The sequence below is a fragment of the Dromiciops gliroides genome, chromosome 3 (genome assembly GCF_019393635.1).
Source record: "Dromiciops gliroides isolate mDroGli1 chromosome 3, mDroGli1.pri, whole genome shotgun sequence".
In the NCBI taxonomy this organism is placed as follows: Eukaryota; Metazoa; Chordata; class Mammalia; order Microbiotheria; family Microbiotheriidae; genus Dromiciops; species Dromiciops gliroides.
In genome coordinates this window covers 459,192,187-459,209,722 of record NC_057863.1, presented here as the reverse complement: position 1 = coordinate 459,209,722, position 17,536 = coordinate 459,192,187, and the positions used below count along the sequence as shown (strand labels likewise).

The 17,536-nt window shown below is 36.2% G+C and overlaps 2 protein-coding genes across 2 annotated transcripts in view; one reads left to right on the top strand and one right to left on the bottom strand.

Moving 5' to 3' along the window:
- The window catches only part of CCDC148 (coiled-coil domain containing 148), a 306,036-nt gene that overhangs the window by 62,578 nt on the left and 225,922 nt on the right, over positions 1 to 17,536 (bottom strand). The gene's annotated exons all lie outside the window — the stretch shown is intronic.
- Positions 13,676 to 14,314, top strand: LOC122746002 (40S ribosomal protein S3a-like). Its single transcript, XM_043991472.1, has one exon. The coding sequence runs from the start codon at positions 13,676 to 13,678 to the stop codon at positions 14,312 to 14,314; it is 639 nt and encodes a 212-aa protein (XP_043847407.1).

Below are 17,536 nucleotides of genomic sequence, written 5' to 3'. Positions count from 1 at the left end.
ATAATGAATGTACTTCAGTCATTCCCATTGCTACTTATTAAAACAGGAAAACTACTGAAGTTTTATTAGCTATTTCTTGACATATTTATGTTAGAAAATGAAAGCTTTCCAACCATATTAACCGATTTAATTTAAAATATCACATAACTCAGAGGAATATTTAATCTTAAAAAACAGTTTGAGTCTCAGTGTATTTTGGAATGATACGGATACTAGTATATATACATATATATGCCATTCATTGCCATGTATCTTCCATAATTAGTTAACCAACACAACACTGTTTCATTTATGTGTTATGCTTCAAAGCTGAGTAAGAAAATAAATGGTTGACTATAGGAAAAAAATTAGCCTACATTTTTATTAGAATGAAATTTTGAAGAAACTAACAATTCTAATGAGGAGGAAAAGAGTTGTTAAAAGAGATCAGTGTGTCTGTCTGTACAGGGAGAACTCATCAACTAGCTTAGTTGTTTGTTTTAATGTGAAAAGATGAATAAAAAGGGATGGTTTGGTCCTGTAAGAATAGTCCCAATGTTGCTAAAGCTCAGAATGAGCTACTAACACTGACCATGCCACAGCAACCACCTCTGTAATTTCTTTCAATTTCCTGGGAAGTAGTGGTGATTTGAACTCTCTAAGGGCAGCTGGGTGATCTCACAATCTCCCTACTTACTTGGACATCAATTACCTATTATCCATTTTATTCTGTCCTTAGTTCAAAAATCATTCTCTTCAGCAGAGAAAACTAAAGGAAAATAATAGCTGCCCTTTCCCCATATAGGTTATCATTATCCTATCCTTCCTAAGCAATGGTTCCATTCTTTCTTTGGTTTTCTTTTCTCTTTAGCCCTACAAGAAATCACCACCAAAAACTGTTTTTTTAAATCTTTAGCTTTCCTTCACAGTCTCAGCTCATTAAATTATCTTTTTTTAATTAAATAGGCCTACTTTTTATTTAAATATAATCTTAAATATAAATACTTTAATATGATCATATAAATACATAGGGCTCTATCCTGGGCCCTTTTCTATTCTTCCTCTATACTACTTCAGTTGATGATCTCATCAGCTATGATGGATTTAATTATCATCTCTTTGCTGATGATTCTCAAATCTATCTACCCAGCCCTAACCTCTCCCCAGAATTTCAGACTACATCTCCAACTGCCTTTTAGATATCTTGAACTGAATATGCAACAGACATCTTAAACATGTCCAAAATTGAACTCATTATCTTTTCCCCTAACCTGTGCCCTCCCAACTTCCAAACTTCCTTATTATTGATTGGTGAAGGCACCACTATCCTCTCAGTCCCCCAAGCTCACAACCTAGCTTTGATCCTCTAGCTAAAATTCCATCTTCTGCCTTTCCTAAATCCTCTTCATTCTAGTGTCTTCCCTCTGTTGATTATTTCCTATTTATCCTGTTTATAGCTTGTTTGATCATATTTGTTTAATTGTTATCTCCCCCATTAGATTGTGATCTCCTTAAGGGTAAGGACTATTTTTTATATTTCTTTGTATCCTCAGTGCCTAGGATGGAGGCACATAGAAGGCATTTAATAAATGTTTATTGATTGACTATGTTCATATAAACATAAATAAAAGCTTAAGTTTAAGCTTTAAAACTAACGTTTTTTGCCACCTATCTCTATAGGCACATAATTTCTCTGAAAAATATTCCAGGTTTAGTGGACTTTCAGTTCATTATGAGTCAATAGTATGATAAAGCAATGAAGAAAGCTAATGTGTCAGGTTGCATTAAGAAAGACTTATTGGGAGGCAGCTAGGTGGCACAGTGGATAAAGCACCAACCCTGGATTCAGGAGGACCTGAGTTCAAATCCAGCCTCAGACACTTGACACTTACTAGCTGTGTGACCCTGGACAAATCACTTAACCCTCATTGCCCTGCCAAGGAAAAGAAAAAAAGAAAGACTTATCGTCTAGGAGCAGGGTGGTTATATTGTTGCTGGTAAACATGGAGTATTTTATTTATGGGATAAATAGGAATAATGTGTAAAAGTTGTAAGACAACCTTATCCGAACAATTATGGATATCCAAAAATGAAATGGACTGCCTGGTGAAGTAATGAGGTCCCCTTCAATAGAGTTATTCAAGCAAAGGCTGGATGACTACTTTCAGTGGTGTTAAAAGAGGGGATTCTTATTCAGGTTCTCTCAATTCAAACTCTAATAAAACTGTGATTCTGAGGGTTGTAAGGAAAAATTAAGTACAGCAAAAGGATGTTTTTGTTTTGTTTTGTTTTAGAAATTTCTACTCAGTAAAGAAAGAGAAAATGAAAAATCACTAGGACCACTGCTTGGGGGTGGGTAGGACAATGATAAGTGATGATGGAAATGTTCAACTTTTATTTTTGTTATATTTTTTTTCTACCAAGGAGAATGATCTTTGGATTGTAAAGGACAGAAAAAAGATACTAATATGGGATTGCTACCAAAGATAAACAAGGAGATAGCAAGAGGGCACTTAGCTGCCCTTTCTAAGTTCAAGTCACCAGACTAAGATGAGCTATAGCCCAGGGTAATGAAAAAATTGACATGTGATTACTGAGCCACTGTGAGTAATCTTTGAAAGATAACAGAGAGCAAGAAAGGTCCAGAACTGGACATGGCCACATTTCTCAATTTGGGGGGAAAAAAAGAAAAGGAAGAAAATGAAGTCTGAATACTACAGGCCAATAATCTGGATTTGGATGTTTGGTAATTTAATTAAAAAAAAAACATTTATTTAGCATCTACCATGTAGAAGGTACTATACTAGCTGCTAAGGATATAAAGACAAAAAATAAACAGTCTTAGCTCTTAAGGGTCTTGGACTTTGTTAGAAAGGATATGACATGATCACAGATAAATATAGTACAAACAAAATTGAAGAGGGATAGAAGACAGTGGGTATAGTGCTATACTTGAAATTGGGAAGATCTGGGTTAAATTCTACCTCATACACTTAATAGTTGTTTTACCTAAGCAAATCACTTTACCTAAATATGAAATTTAGGATTCTAATAGGTAGGTATGAAGTATGGGAAAGTGCATTCTAGGCACAAAAAATATAAAAAGCACAAAGTCGTAAAGCATGATCCGTGTTCAGGGAATGATGAATACATAGGTAGGAATGGAGCATAAGGCACAAGAGAAGAGAAATTATATACTCAGATTTGCATATTAAGAAATTAATTTGGCAGTCATATGAAGGATGGTTCAAAATGGGACAAGCCTAGAAGTAGGGAGACTGGTTAAATGGGTAATCATCATGGTGAGAAGTAATGAGGGCCATAATTAGGGTGGAGGCAGTGGGAATAGACAGGTGGGAATAGATTCAAAAACTATTTGAGAGAAAGCATTGAAGGGATTTGGTGAATTAATGAATGAATGAAAAAGAATTTATTAAATGCCAAGTTAAAGTCCATAATCCAAGAACAGGGCCAGAAGAAGAATGGAGGGAAACATTAAAATATTAAATTTACAGTTTAAAAATTATAAAATGGGGAAAGCTGGGATACTAATCCACTGTGGGTGGAATTGTGAAAAGATCCAACCATTCTGGAGAGCAATTTGGAACTATGCCTAAAGGGCTATAGAATTGCGCATACCTTTGATCTAGCAATACCACTGCTAGGTGGTATCCCAAAGATATCCCCAAAAAGATAAAAAGACCTATTTGTACAAAAATATTTATAGCACCTCTTTCTGTGGTGGCTAAGAATTGGAAATCCAAGGAATGCCCATCAGTTGGGGAATGGCTGAACAACCTGTGATATATGATGGTGATGGAATACTATTGTGGTATAAGAAATAACAATCAGGATGACTTCAGAAAGGCCTGGAAATAGATGTATGAACTGATGTATAGTGAAGTAGGCAGAACCAAGATAGCATTGTACACAGAGACTTTTAAAATGACCAGTACAAGTGACATTTTTTAGCTGTATGTAACTGTTCGAGTCCCCTAGTCTTTTGGGGTTAAGTAGAGGTCACAGAATGGAGGCCCTAGGAAGAACTCACCAATGGATAGTTGGATATTCCAAAACAAGGAGGTCCAGGATGCTGAGAAGTCATAAGATGAGACAGCAGCAGAGGCATCATCTTGAAGTAGAGAAGATAGGAAGAGGACCAGAATAGGGAAGTCAATTAACATACTTTTTTTCAGAAACAATGGAATTCTTATTTTAGCCAGTGGAAGGGGCAAAAGGGGACAGGAGAAGCACATGAATGGCAGCAGAGAAGGTACCAAGATGTCCTTCTCATTGGACAGCTAGATGGGTTCTGAAGCACAGTCAAGGGTTCAACTAGATATAATAGACTAAGTAAATTTATATCTACTCAGTTAAGGTCACTCAGTTCCAGAACACACATTCCAACGTTCTAGATTAGAGAAAGATTAGATGTGAAGGAAGATGAAGTTTCTTATGAAATACTGTTCTAAAGTTCATTATGTTTATTTAAATTAGCTAAGAGATCACAGATATACAGTTGGAAGAGACCAGAGAGACTTTCTAGTCTAATCCCCTCACTGAACAGATGAGAAAGCTGAAGCTCAGGGGAAGTTCACTAACTTGTACAATGTCACACAAATTGTTAGCATCAAAGAAAAAGGATACAAACCAGGAAACTGGGTTAGTTTTCTTTCCACTGTACCATCTGGTCTCCTTTCTCCAAAGAAGAAGCGATTCCTAGTGTTTAAGGAATTTCCTTCCTATTCACTTTTAATTTTCTTTTATTTTCATGACATCTTTAAATAGCACTTAAACATAAACTATTTACAATACCTTTAAGTTACTTCATACTTACAAATTGCTAGGTTATGTAACTATGTGGTCTATGTTAAGTTCTGTCATACAAGCTCAGAAAAGAAGCCAGGAGATATTTCTTTCAAGGGTAATCATATCTCAGATATATAAACAATGAACAAACTCAGAAAGATCAGATAAAACAAGAGATTAGGGTCTGGGTAGGATAGTCACAATGAAAAGTAAAGTGAGTTATTCTCCAGAAAGTAAAAAGCAACACAACTCTATCCTAGTTGTGTCTTATATGATATCAAGTCCTTAGAGAAGAGCAGGATAATGCTAAATCAAGTCTTTGCCTTACGTAGGCCCAGGCCCAGGAGTGGGTTGGAGCCAACTCAGGCTGGCTAGAGAGAGCCAACTTAAAACTGCAATGTGAGCATTTACACCTTGGAAATCAGCAAATGCTAAAAGTCAAAGCTTGATTTATTTATTGTCTAAATTTAAGAAATTAATGGGGGAAAGGTTAATAATACAGATTAAACTTTAAGATGTGTCCTGTATGCATTTTTTTGGAAAGTCATTTGTTAAACCAACACACTCCTGCTTAGACACGATATCTTCCAATGACTTTTATGGAGATTCCTGATAAAAGCAGAGAAATTAAGCAGAAGCAAGAGGAAAATGTTTCACTGAAGATGTCATACTTTCATAGTGAGGACCCAAGGGAAGTGGGTGAGGTGATTTTTTTTAAAGTAAAGAGTAAAAGAAAAATCAGAGATTGAGCTTTTGATAAAAGAAATAATCAAATGAACAAATTAATATCCCCAAAGCATGTACAGAATTTATCCAAGTCATTGAAACAAAGTGCGTCTTGAATATTTTTCTAAATATTTTAAAACAGAATAAACCAAGATGAATCAAGAGACCTAGGAAACCTGGGGAGCACTAAAGTTTTGCTTTTACTTTTTATTACTTAACTCTGTTAATGGTCTGACTGAGACAAGTTCTTTAGAGGAAAAAGACTAATGGTCTTTAGAGGTAAAAAGACTAATAAATCAAGATTTATTGTGGTGTTACTAAATTTTCTTGGTGAAATGTTTTATAGGTCTCTATCTTCAAAACAGAAGTTAAGAGATAACCTAATGCAAAGAGAATGTGTTGCTGACTTAGCAAAAGGTCTTCAACTAGATCACATTTGGAGAAAAGTTACATTTTGCAGTAGTTAGAAAAAAAATTTTAAAAGAGGTACTAGAGTTCTACTCATGGAATTGTCTTTAAATTTCTTGAATTATCCTATTTTTTGAAGTAATTGCAAGTGCTTTGATCTCTAGCAATATTTCAAAGGCTATTCTTACCTTTTAGAAAAATAGCTTGTAGACTGGCTTCAAAAAGACAAATCCACAAGTTTTTTTTTTCTAAAATGCTTAGATAGCTGCTTACTTTCTGCCCAAAGCCCCACCCTTTCAAAACTCGTCTAATCCTTCAGATTATTCTTGGGAGAAAACTTTTATTAGGTATAAAAGGTTATTAGTAATGCAAATCACCATTTTAACTATGAGGTCTTTCTCCAAGTTCAAGATAATTTTTTAAAAAAGAACTAGAGTATAAACAAAAAGTAGTTAACAATTTTGAGGGCAAAAGTTGGGGAGTGGCATAAGGAGGGTTGGATTAAATGTTCTCTTAGTCTCTCTACCAGTCAGTAAACCAGTCAATAAACATTTAATAAGTACCTTCTTTGTGCCACGTACTATGCTAAAGCACTGGGAATACAAAGAAAGACAAAAGTCAGTCCTTGTCCTTAAGTAGCTCATAATCTAGCATTGATTTTTTTTTAAATAATTTTTATTTGCAGTTCTAAACTCTCCAAATTATACATACATATACACACATGTACAATATATGTGTGTAGGTATTATGAATGTCCTTTTCCTTTAATCTCTTTGGAATACAGAACTAGTAGTACTATTTCTGGGTCAAAGGGTATATGCACAGTTTGATATAGACTTTTCAGGATAGTTCCAAATTGTTCTCCAAAAAGGTCAGACCAGTTCACAGCTCTGCAAATAGTGCATAAGTGCACCTATTTTTAATTTTGTTTGTTTGTTTTTTGTGTTAGTTTTTTTGCAGGGCAATGAGGGTTAAGTGACTTGCCCAGGGTCACACAGCTAGTAAGTGTCAAGTGTCTGAGGTCAAATTTGAACTCAGGTCCTCCTGAATCCAGGGCCAGTGCTTTATCCACTGCACCACCTAGCTGCCCCTTTAATTTTTTTTTTGTGAGGCAATTGGGGTTAAGTGACTTGCCCAGGGTCACACAGCTAGTAAGTGTTAAGTGTCTGAGGCCGGATTTGAACTCAGGTCCTCCTGAATCCAGGGCCGGCGCTTTATCCACTGCGCCACCTAGCTGCCCCCCTTTAATTTTTTTAAATTGTATTTTCCCCCAATTACATGTAAAGGTAATTTTTAACATTCGTTTTAAAAAATTTTTGAGTTCCATATTTCCTCCCTCCCTCTCTCACCGCCCCCTCCCTAAAACAGTAAGCAATTTGATATAGGTTAAATATGTGCAATCACGTGTAATGATTGGAATGACTCCACCTGCTGGAGACTTACTGTAGAAAAGCTCCGCCATTAGGTGAAGGTCTCTGAAGGCAAGACCATGTGTCTTTTCTTTGGCGTCAGGAAGTGATGTTTGCTTGTGGGAGGAAGAAGGGGGAGCCTGGCGCTCTGACTCTCTCTCTTTCCTGTGGACTCTGGCAGAGAGCAGAGCTAGGAATGCTCTCTCCCTTTAATAGATAGAGGAATCTAGGCCTCTCTCTCTCTTTACAAAATTCTTAGTCTCCTTAATAAATGCTTAAAAGTCTAACTCTTGCTAAAGCTTATAATTTATTGGCAACCACATTAGATATTTTAGACAGTATAGCTAGAATTTTAGCCTTTACGCACGTGAAAGATATTTCCATATTAGTCATGTTATGAAAGTAGAAATAGACCAAAAGAAAAAAATCATGAAAAAAATTAATATGCTTTGATCTGTATTCAGACTCTATCAGTTCTTTCTCTGGATGTAGCTAGCATTTTACATCAAGAGTCCTTTGGAATTGCCTTGGATCACTGTATTCCTGAGAATAGCTGAGTCATTCACAGTTTATCATTATATAATAGTTCTGTTATTGTGTACAATGCCTATTTTTCCATATTACATACAGCATTTATTTCCCTTTTTTGCTATCTTAGCTAAACTGATTGTTGCAAAGTGGTACGTCCAAGTTGTTTTATTTGCATTTCTCTAATTTTTAGTGATTTAGAATCTTTTTCCATAAGACTAATGATTTGATTTCTTTGATTTCTTCTGAAAACTGACTGTCCATATCCTTTGCTCATTTATCAATTGGGGAATGGCCCTTATTTTTATAAATTTGTTTCCATTCTCTATGTATTTCAGAAATGAGATCTTTATCAGAGAAAAAGTCTATAAAAGATTTTTCCAGTTTCCTACTTTCCTTCTAGTTTTGGCTGTATTTGTTTTGTTTGTGCAAAAACCTTTTTATTTATGCAATAAAATTATTTATTTTGCCTCCTGTGATCCTCTTTATGTCTTGTCATGAATTCTTCCTTAGATCTGACAAATAATTTTTCCCTGCTTCCCTAATTTGTTTATACCACCCCTTGTGTCTAAATCATACATCCATTTTGAGCTTATTTTGGTATTTACTGTGAGATATTAGTCTATGCCTAGTGTCATGGGGGAAATAGGTGATGGGGGTCCTTAGGTATTCCTCTTTAAAGAATTATATCTTCAAGCATGTAATTTAATTAGAATCAAATAGTCTTTTATTTAGGTGTTTAGAGAAAGTGACCAAGAGAAGTCAAAGACCTCTCCAGGGGAGGAGATATCTTAGAGACATCTTCCTCATCCAACAAAAGAAAGGCAAAAGCTTTTATAGACTGTAGATAGGGTGACCACCACCTGACAATAGAAAGCTCCCTTTGGGGGTGGGGAAAGCTTTTTGAGAGTCAGGGGTATAGGCCTGACCTCTGGAGTTATTTCTGTCTCCTAGCTCAGGTAGTAGCCATGACTAACTGACTTTCTTGCTATCGAATTTAATCTTCCCCTACTTGGGTATGTCCCTCCTGATAGCTAGTTGGCCCAACCCCCATGTCACTAGCTTCTGACCAACTGCTTCAAAGAAGTTTGTTGGGTTTTTTTCAAATAATGAGTTCTTGTCACCAAGGCTTGGTCATTTCCTTCAGTATATCATGTACTTAAGTCATTCCGTTGATCAACCATTCTATTTCTTATCTAGTCCAGATTGCTTTGCTAATTACCACTTTGCAATTTGTTTTGAGATCTGGTACTGCTAGGTCACCTACCTTCATTTTTAAAAATTCATTCTCTTGTTATTCTTGACCTTTTGATCTTCCAGATGAATTTTGTTATTATTTTTTCTAGCTCTTTAAAATAATTATTTGTTAGTTTGATTGGTATGGTGCTGAATAAGTAAATTAATTTAGATAATATTGTCATTTTTATTATATTGGCTTGGCCTACTGTGAGTGAGATTTTCCCTAACCCTTAGAAATAAGTGATATAACTGTGGTAGTAATCACAGCACAGAGCATAGATATTATATAACTTATTCTTGATGTATTCTAAATATTCTTTAGTTGCTTTCTTGTAAGCTTGTCTCAGAACTGATGTCCCTCTCCATCACAGTTACATGTTCAACCAAGGTACACTGTGGTTAACCACAACACTGAAAATAGTATCTTCTAAGCTGAAGTAGCGAGGACCCTAAACATAACCCCTTTTGGGTGACAGATTTGACCAAATACCTCAATTGACTGTCTGCCAAGCATAACTTTGCCCATATCCCTGTCCCCCAAAACCACGTGTATGACCTTGATCATTGATAACTATGTCTCAATTTCTCTTTTCTGTATCATTTATATTATACAATGGGAGGGGTTTGTCTAAAAATAATAGTACATAAATACTTTACAGCCCTGTAGGGGTATAAAAACCCCTGGATCTCTAGGCTAAGGGTCTTTCAGGTCCTACCCCTGACTGACCAGCTTTATTGTGAGACAGGTACCCTCTCTCAATAAATCTATCTTTCTACAGCTTGGAGATTTTACTGTTTCTTTTCCTTTGTTGGACTTAGAAATTTTTGTGACACTACCTATGAGCAATTAATATTTCTCTAGCTGTTTAGATCTATACAATCTAGCATTTATTAAGCACCTACTCTATGCCAGGTATGATAAAATAATGGAATTTGGCAGCCGCCCAAGGGTCCTACCTGATTGACTTAGTATTGTTTGAATTGGGTGAGAATGAGAAACTAAGTACCTACTTGGAAATGATTAGATATAGGCCACACCTAGCCTGCCCTGAGTGCCATATACTGTTGACATCGGCAGGGGGACCACTCTCAGCCATGCAACTTGAAGGACCTCCCTTTTGGGAGAGGGAGAGAAAAAGTAGAAAAAGGAACACTCGCTCAGAGGAGCTCTCTTTCCTGTTGGTGAGCTTCTGAGAGTGGACTGGAGAGAGGGTGCACAGCTGACTCCCATAGAAACTACAGACCCTAGGTGATGAGTTAATAGAAATGAGGCCAGCTCTTCAAATTAGCTGAGTTGGAAGCAAGTTTGGGGATTAAGTCAGTCTTTGCTACAGCCAGGGAGCTTATTCATTTTTCTCTTCCCCTATTCCTTTGTCCCTGGCTTTATTAACTTCACCTTTGTTGTATATTTTATTCCCATTAATAAAACCTGATTTGTTTGTGGAAAAGAAGCTGTTAATCTCCTTTCTTATTAGCCTGGGAGAAATAACTTTAAAAAGGCAGTTTGGAAGAGAGGAAACTTTGGACCTCAAGGTCCCTCATTATTTTCTGAACCCCAATATTACAGCAAGCCATCTGATTAACTCTCCCCATATTAAATTTGGCCCTTACACAGGCACTATGATAACCACTGAGGATACAAAGAAGGGCATGAAATGATATGTCTATAAAATCCCAGATTCTAGATCAATTAATCAGTTTTATTTAAACCTATTTTTAGTTAAAGTGTAAGAGAATAGTTTCAACAACCAGAAGTAAGACCCAATTCTTCAATTTGCCTATGCCATTTGTTAAATTATAACCAATCTATAGATGACAAATGACCAAAGAATCATGATAAGATCTTCCAACTCAAGAGATAACACTGCTCAGTAGCCCAATGGCAAGGCAACAAGCATTTTTTTATTAAGCATTTACTGTGTGCCAGTCATTATGCAAGCCCTGGCCCACCCCAAGACAATTCCTGCACTCAAGGAGATACCATTTTAATGGAAAAAGAAAAACATTAAAAGGAACTGAAGAGAAGGAGAGATATTCATGGGGTTGGAGGAAGGATGAAATTGAAAGCAATTTGGCAAAGTCCAAAGAGTTAGAAGCAAATAGGCAGAGGAATGAAGCATGGTCAACCTAGGCCCATCCCCAAAATGAAGGCCCCAGAAAGAATTCACTAATGGGAGAAGGAGCTGGCATGGCAAAGGTATATCCCAGCTGAGAGGGCCCTAGAAGCTGAGGGAAGTTCTAGGGGAAAACTGATTCATGGTCCAAAGTTCAGAGAGTGGCTCCCAAAGTGGGGTGCATGTAGAGAGTGTACAGAAGATGACCCATAGGAATGTAGAGGGAAATAATAAAACTATTTGCATTTGTTTTATACTTTTAAAAAGACTACTGATATTTAATATACAGTTAATAATTATGTCATGACCTCCTTCACTGTACATCTGATAGAAGACAGGGAATTCCACAAGTATGGAAAAGTTAAGATTGGCAACCTCAGTCATTTATTTGTTTTGGGTATATGAGAGAAAGACACAGAGAGAAAGAGAGAGGGGGAGAGAGAGAGAGAATTTATTAAGTACTTATATACTTGACACGGGAGTTAGAAAAACAAGCAATAGAGAAAGTTCCTAACCTCAAGGAGTACATTCTAATAGGGGAAGGGGGAGAAAATACATAAAAAGTAACTAGAAGGGGGCGGCTAGGTGGCGCAGTGGATAAAGCACCAGCCCTGGATTCAGGAGTACCTGAGTTCAAATCCGGCCTCAGATACTTGACACGTACTAGCTATGTGACCCTGGGCAAGTCACTTAACCCTGTTGCCCTTAAAAAAAATAAAAGTAACTGGAAAAGTAGGAGGACGTAGGTGCATAGCCTCTGGTGTGAAAATTCCCAGGAAGTAGCAGTGGCTCCAGACAAGATAAGAACTTCCCTATCTGAGCACATAGTTCCAGGGGGCAAAGTCCTAGGGAATGGGGTGGGGGTAGGGGAATGAAAATAATTAATTATGAATGAATGAAAAGGCATTCAAGTATTTATTATATGCAAAGCACTATGCCATGTGTTTTTAATAAAAGTATTTTATTATTTTCCAGTTACACGTAGAAATAGTTTTCAACATTTTTTATATAAGATTTCCAATTTCAAATTTTTCTCCCTCCCTCCCCTCCCCTCCGATATAGGTTATATATACATAATAACATTAAACATATTTCTGCATTAGTCATGTTATATGAGAAGAATCAGAGCACAAAGGGAAAACCTCAAATCAGAAAACCAACAGCACCAAAAACAAAAGAAATAGTATGGTCCAATCAGCTACCATATTCTACAATTCCTTTTTTTTTCTGGATTTGGAGAGCCTTTTCCATCATGAGTCCTTTGGAACTTTCTTGTTCTATCGGATTAGTGAGAAGAATCTAGTCTATCACAGTTGATCAACACATAATGTTGATGATACTGTGTATAATGTTCTTCTGCTTCTGCTCATCTCACTCATCATCAGTTCATGCAAGTCCTTCCAGGTTTCTCTGAACTCCACCTGCTCATTGTTTCTTACAACACAATAGAATTCCATTACATTCATATAACACAACTTGTTCAGCCATTCCCCAATTGATGGACATCACCTCAATTTCCAATTCCTTGCCGCCACAAAAAGATATGCCATGTGTTAAAGATATTAAAATATGAATAGAAAAGTAAAGACAGTTTTGAGCTTTAATAGCTTAAAGCTATATTAAAACTTTTGGAACACTATAGAGAAGGTTTCAATTCCAAGTAAAATGAGAAGATCCCATGTTTTTTAGGTTGTAGCACCAAGTCAAATGGTAATCCATCTACTTTAATGTCATTTCTTCTGATAAAACTATATATATTTCTGATGTTAAATGTCATGGGCTTTGGTGGCAAGGATTTCATTGCTGGATCTTTAGTAGCTATGGCTACTGAGAAGATAGATGCTATAGCACCTAGAGAAAGCAATGACCAGGTTGTATCTCCAGGGGGGGTTGCTTCCCTGGATAATGGCTGTGAGGGCTAGGCATGAAGCTAGGCATGAAGCACATCATCTCAGGGGTCATTTCTAGGCTTTAAGTGCAAGTACATGATGTGGAGATGGCCAGGAAGTGGTATGGAGGCCTGTATCTAGGCAAGACCAGGTAATAGCTCACCTATGAGAGCTGAGGGATCTAGATTTGGAGTTCAAGTATGCATGATAAGGATGAAGGCAGGAGCATAGATAATATGGTGAGATGGCTTATTAATGCTCACAAAATGTACAAATGACTTTAAAAGACATCTGCAAAAAAAACCCTGATTGACACAAACTAATGATGTGGACATAAACCAATAACAAGAAAATGGTAGAACCGGCACTTCAACTCCTAAAACAAACTCTTCATCAGCCAATTAAGAAGTAAAAACAATGACAATCTAATCAAATCTGACAAGAAATGGCCAAAACATTTGAAATGCTGATTAACTTCCCTATTCCTCAAGGCTCTGCCCTTTGCCCTCTTACCTTTGCTATCCTCTCATCATTAAGAATATGATTGTTTGCTTTTGGCTTTCAGAGCAGGATCATGGTGGTGGGCAAGAACAAGCACCTTACCAAAGGCGGCAAAAAAGGAACCAAGAAGAAAATGATTGATCCATTTTCAAAGAAGGATTGGTATGATGTAAAAGCACCAGCTATGTTCAACATTTGCAATATTGGCAAGACACTGGTTACAAGGACACAAGGAACAAAAATTGCCTCTGATGGTCTCGAGGGTCGAGTTTTTGAAGTGAGACTTGCTGATCTGCCAAATGATGAGGTTGCTTTTCTTAAGTTCAAGTTAATTACTGAAGGTGTTCAGGGTAAAAATTGTTTGACTAATTTCCACAGAATGGACCTTACCCAGGACAAAATGTGGTCCATGGTCAAAAAGTGGCAGACCATGATTAAAGCCCATGTTGATGTCAAAACTACTGATGGCTACTTGCTCTGCCTCTTTTGTATTGGTTTTATCAAAAAGCACAACAACCAGATCCATAAGACCTCTTATGCCCAGCACCAACAGGTCCATCAAATTCATAAGAAAATGAAGGAAATCATGACCCATGAGGTGCAGACAAATGACTGGAAAGAAGTTGTCAATAAACTAATTCCAGACAGCATTGGAAAAGACACAGAAAAGGCTTGCCAGTCCATTTACCCTCTCCATGATGTATTTGTTTGAAAAGTCAAAATGCTCAAGAAGTCCAAATGTGAATTGGGAAAGCTAATGGAACTGCATGATGAAGGTGGTGGCTCTGAAAAATCTTCAGGAGATGAAACAGGCACAAAAGTAGAAGGGGATGATGGCTATGAACCACCAGTTCAAGAATCTATCAAAAATAAGAACTTTTGAGGCAGCTAGGTGGCACAGTGCATAAAGCACTAGCCATGGATTCAGGAGGACCTGAGTTCAAATCCAGCCTCATACAATTGACACTTACTAGTTGTGTGACCCCAGGAAAGTCACTTAACCCTCATTTCCCAGCAAAAAATAAATAAATAAATAAGAACTTTTAAAGGCTGAAAAATAAAAATTTATCATTATGAAAAAAAGTATGATTAAGTCTTAACACCTGCAAACAGTGGGCCATTTATATCCAGTCCTAGCTTTTCCCAGGAAATCCACCCTCCAGACTGCCAGGTATTGTCATATGACTTTTGATGCACTTTAAGAATTTCAGGGGAGAATATTATGAAATGCAAAATAGACAATCTTGATTACATTAAATTTAAAAGTTTTTGTACAAACAGAAGCAATGCATCCAAAGTCAGAAAGGAGGCAGAAATCTGGGAAACAATCTTTATAGCCAGTGTTTCTGACAAAGGATTCATTTCTAAAATATATCAGGAATTAAATCAAATTTATAAGAATCCAAGTCATTCCCCAATTGAGAAATGGTCAAAGGATATGAAGTTTTCTGATGAAGAAATCAAAGCTATCTATTGCCATACGAAAAAATGCTCTAAATCACTATTGATTAGAGAAATGCAAATTAAAACAACTCTGAGGTACCAGCTGACACCTATCAGAGTGGCTAATATGACAAAAAAGGAAAATAATAAATTTTGGGAAGTTGTGGAATAATTGGAACACTAATGCATTGTTGGTGGAGCTGTGAACTGATCCAACCATTCTGGAGAACAATTTGGAACTATACCCAAAGGACTATAAAGCTGTGCATACCCTTTGACCCAGCAAGACCACTAGTAGGTCTTTTTCCCAAAGAGATCATAAAAAAGGGAAAAGGACCCACATGTACAAAAATATTTATAGCTGCTCTTTATGTGGTGGCAAGGAATTGGAAATTGAGGGGATGCCCATCAATTGGGGAATAGCTGAACAAGTTGTGGTATATGAATGTAATGGAATACTATTGTACTATAAGAAACAATGAGCAAGTGGATTTCAGAGAAACCTGGAAGGACTTACATGAACTGATGTTGAGTGAAGTGAGCAGAACCAAGAGAACATTGTACACAGTATCAATAACAATGTGTGTTGATCAGCTGTGATGGACTTGACTCTTCTCAGCAATACAATGGTCCAAGATAGTTCCAAAGGACTCATGATGCAAAATGTTCTCCAAATCCAGAAAAAAAAAAAAAAAGAACTGTTGAATCTGGATGCAGATCGAACCATACTATTTCTATTGTTTTTGTTGTTGTTGTTTTTCTTTTTTTGAGGTTTTTCCTTTTTGCTCTGATTTTTCTCTCATTACATGACTAATGCAGAAATATGCTTAATGTTATTATACATATATAACCTATATCAGATTACTTGCTGTCTTGGGAAGGGGGGAAGGGAGGGAATGGAGAAAAATTTGAAACTAGAAATCTTATAAAAACAAATTTTGAAAATTATCTCTAAATGTAACTGGAAAATAATAAAATATTTATATGGGGAAAAATCTTCAAAATGAAGAGTTATAGTGGATTTTGAATCCATCTGTTCAAAAATACAAAATTGAAACACCTTCCAATTATTTTGAAAGAGAAACTCATTGACATGAAAAATGAAAATTTGCTAGCCAAATTTCAGCAGAAACCTTTGCATAATTGGTGGATGGGATTGAAAAATGAGTAACATAATTTAGTAAGTACTGTCACCACTTCCCCCATTTAGATCAACATATTTTTGTGAAACATCTTTTTTTTTTTTTTTAGCTCTCACAGATAGATATTAAAAGCTAGTTTTGAAATAAGCTGAACTTATACTTAGGTTTTTGAATTGCTGTATCATAAAATATTAAATCAACATTTTAGAAAATTATAAAAAATATTTAAGCACATTGTTCTCATTAAAATATTATTAATAATTTAAATGAGAAAAACAACTTTGTATCATTAAAAACAATTTTTTTATTTTAAAATATTGGTTTTTTCACTTACTAGCTGTGTGACCCTGGGCAAGTCACTTAACCCCAATTGCCTCACTAAAAATATATATATATATTGTTTTTTTCATCTTTCATCCTCTTTAAGTTTGAGTTTATGCTTAATAGTGTTATATTTATCCAGTACGACACATTGGATTTATAAAAAATATACATATATACTCAGGGTATGCTTGTTCATTTTTTTTTAAACTGATTATGTACAAAATTAAAGAAATTTAGAAACCATTGTTCTAGTTAATTACAGATGAATTATGGCATTTCAACATCTCTCTTGCTAATGCTACCAACTACCAGGGGTTTAATTATCATTTCAAGACAGATAACTCCTAGATCTTTATATCCAGACCTATTCTCTCTCCTAAGTCTCAGCTCTGCAACAAGTGCCTATTGGACATTTTCAACTAGATACCCTTTAGGTATCTCATATCTAAAAGAAAACTCATTATTCCCAACCCCCAAATCCACCTCTATGTGTGTCTGTCTGTCTGTCTATGTAAGTCTGTCTCTGTCTCTCTGTCTCCATTTCTCTGTGTCTTTCTCTCTCCCTTCATTGTGTCAGATACCATCATCTTTCCAATCACCCAGGTTCAAAATCTCAGTCATCCTGGAGGTTTCATTATCTGTCACTATTCACATCCAGACAGTGTCTAAGTCTTGTTTATTCTGTTTCTACACCATCCCTTACCTTTGTTCTCCCTACTAACATGACCAAGATCCTACTTGAAAGACTCATTCATTATCTCTCACTTGGAGGAAATGTCCTTCTAATTTGGTCTCCCCACCTCCAATGTTTCTTCCCTCTAATCTATTCTCTATACAGCCAAAGTGAAATTTTCAGATCATAGGACTGGAAAGGTCACTCTCCTAACCAAGAAGCTCCAATGTCTCCCTAATGTTTCCAGAATAAAATAAAAACTTTTCATTGGTATCGCCATCCACAAAGGCTACTTTCCTGACTTATTACACATTACTCTTCTTCATGTACTTCTACAGTGAAGTCAAAATGT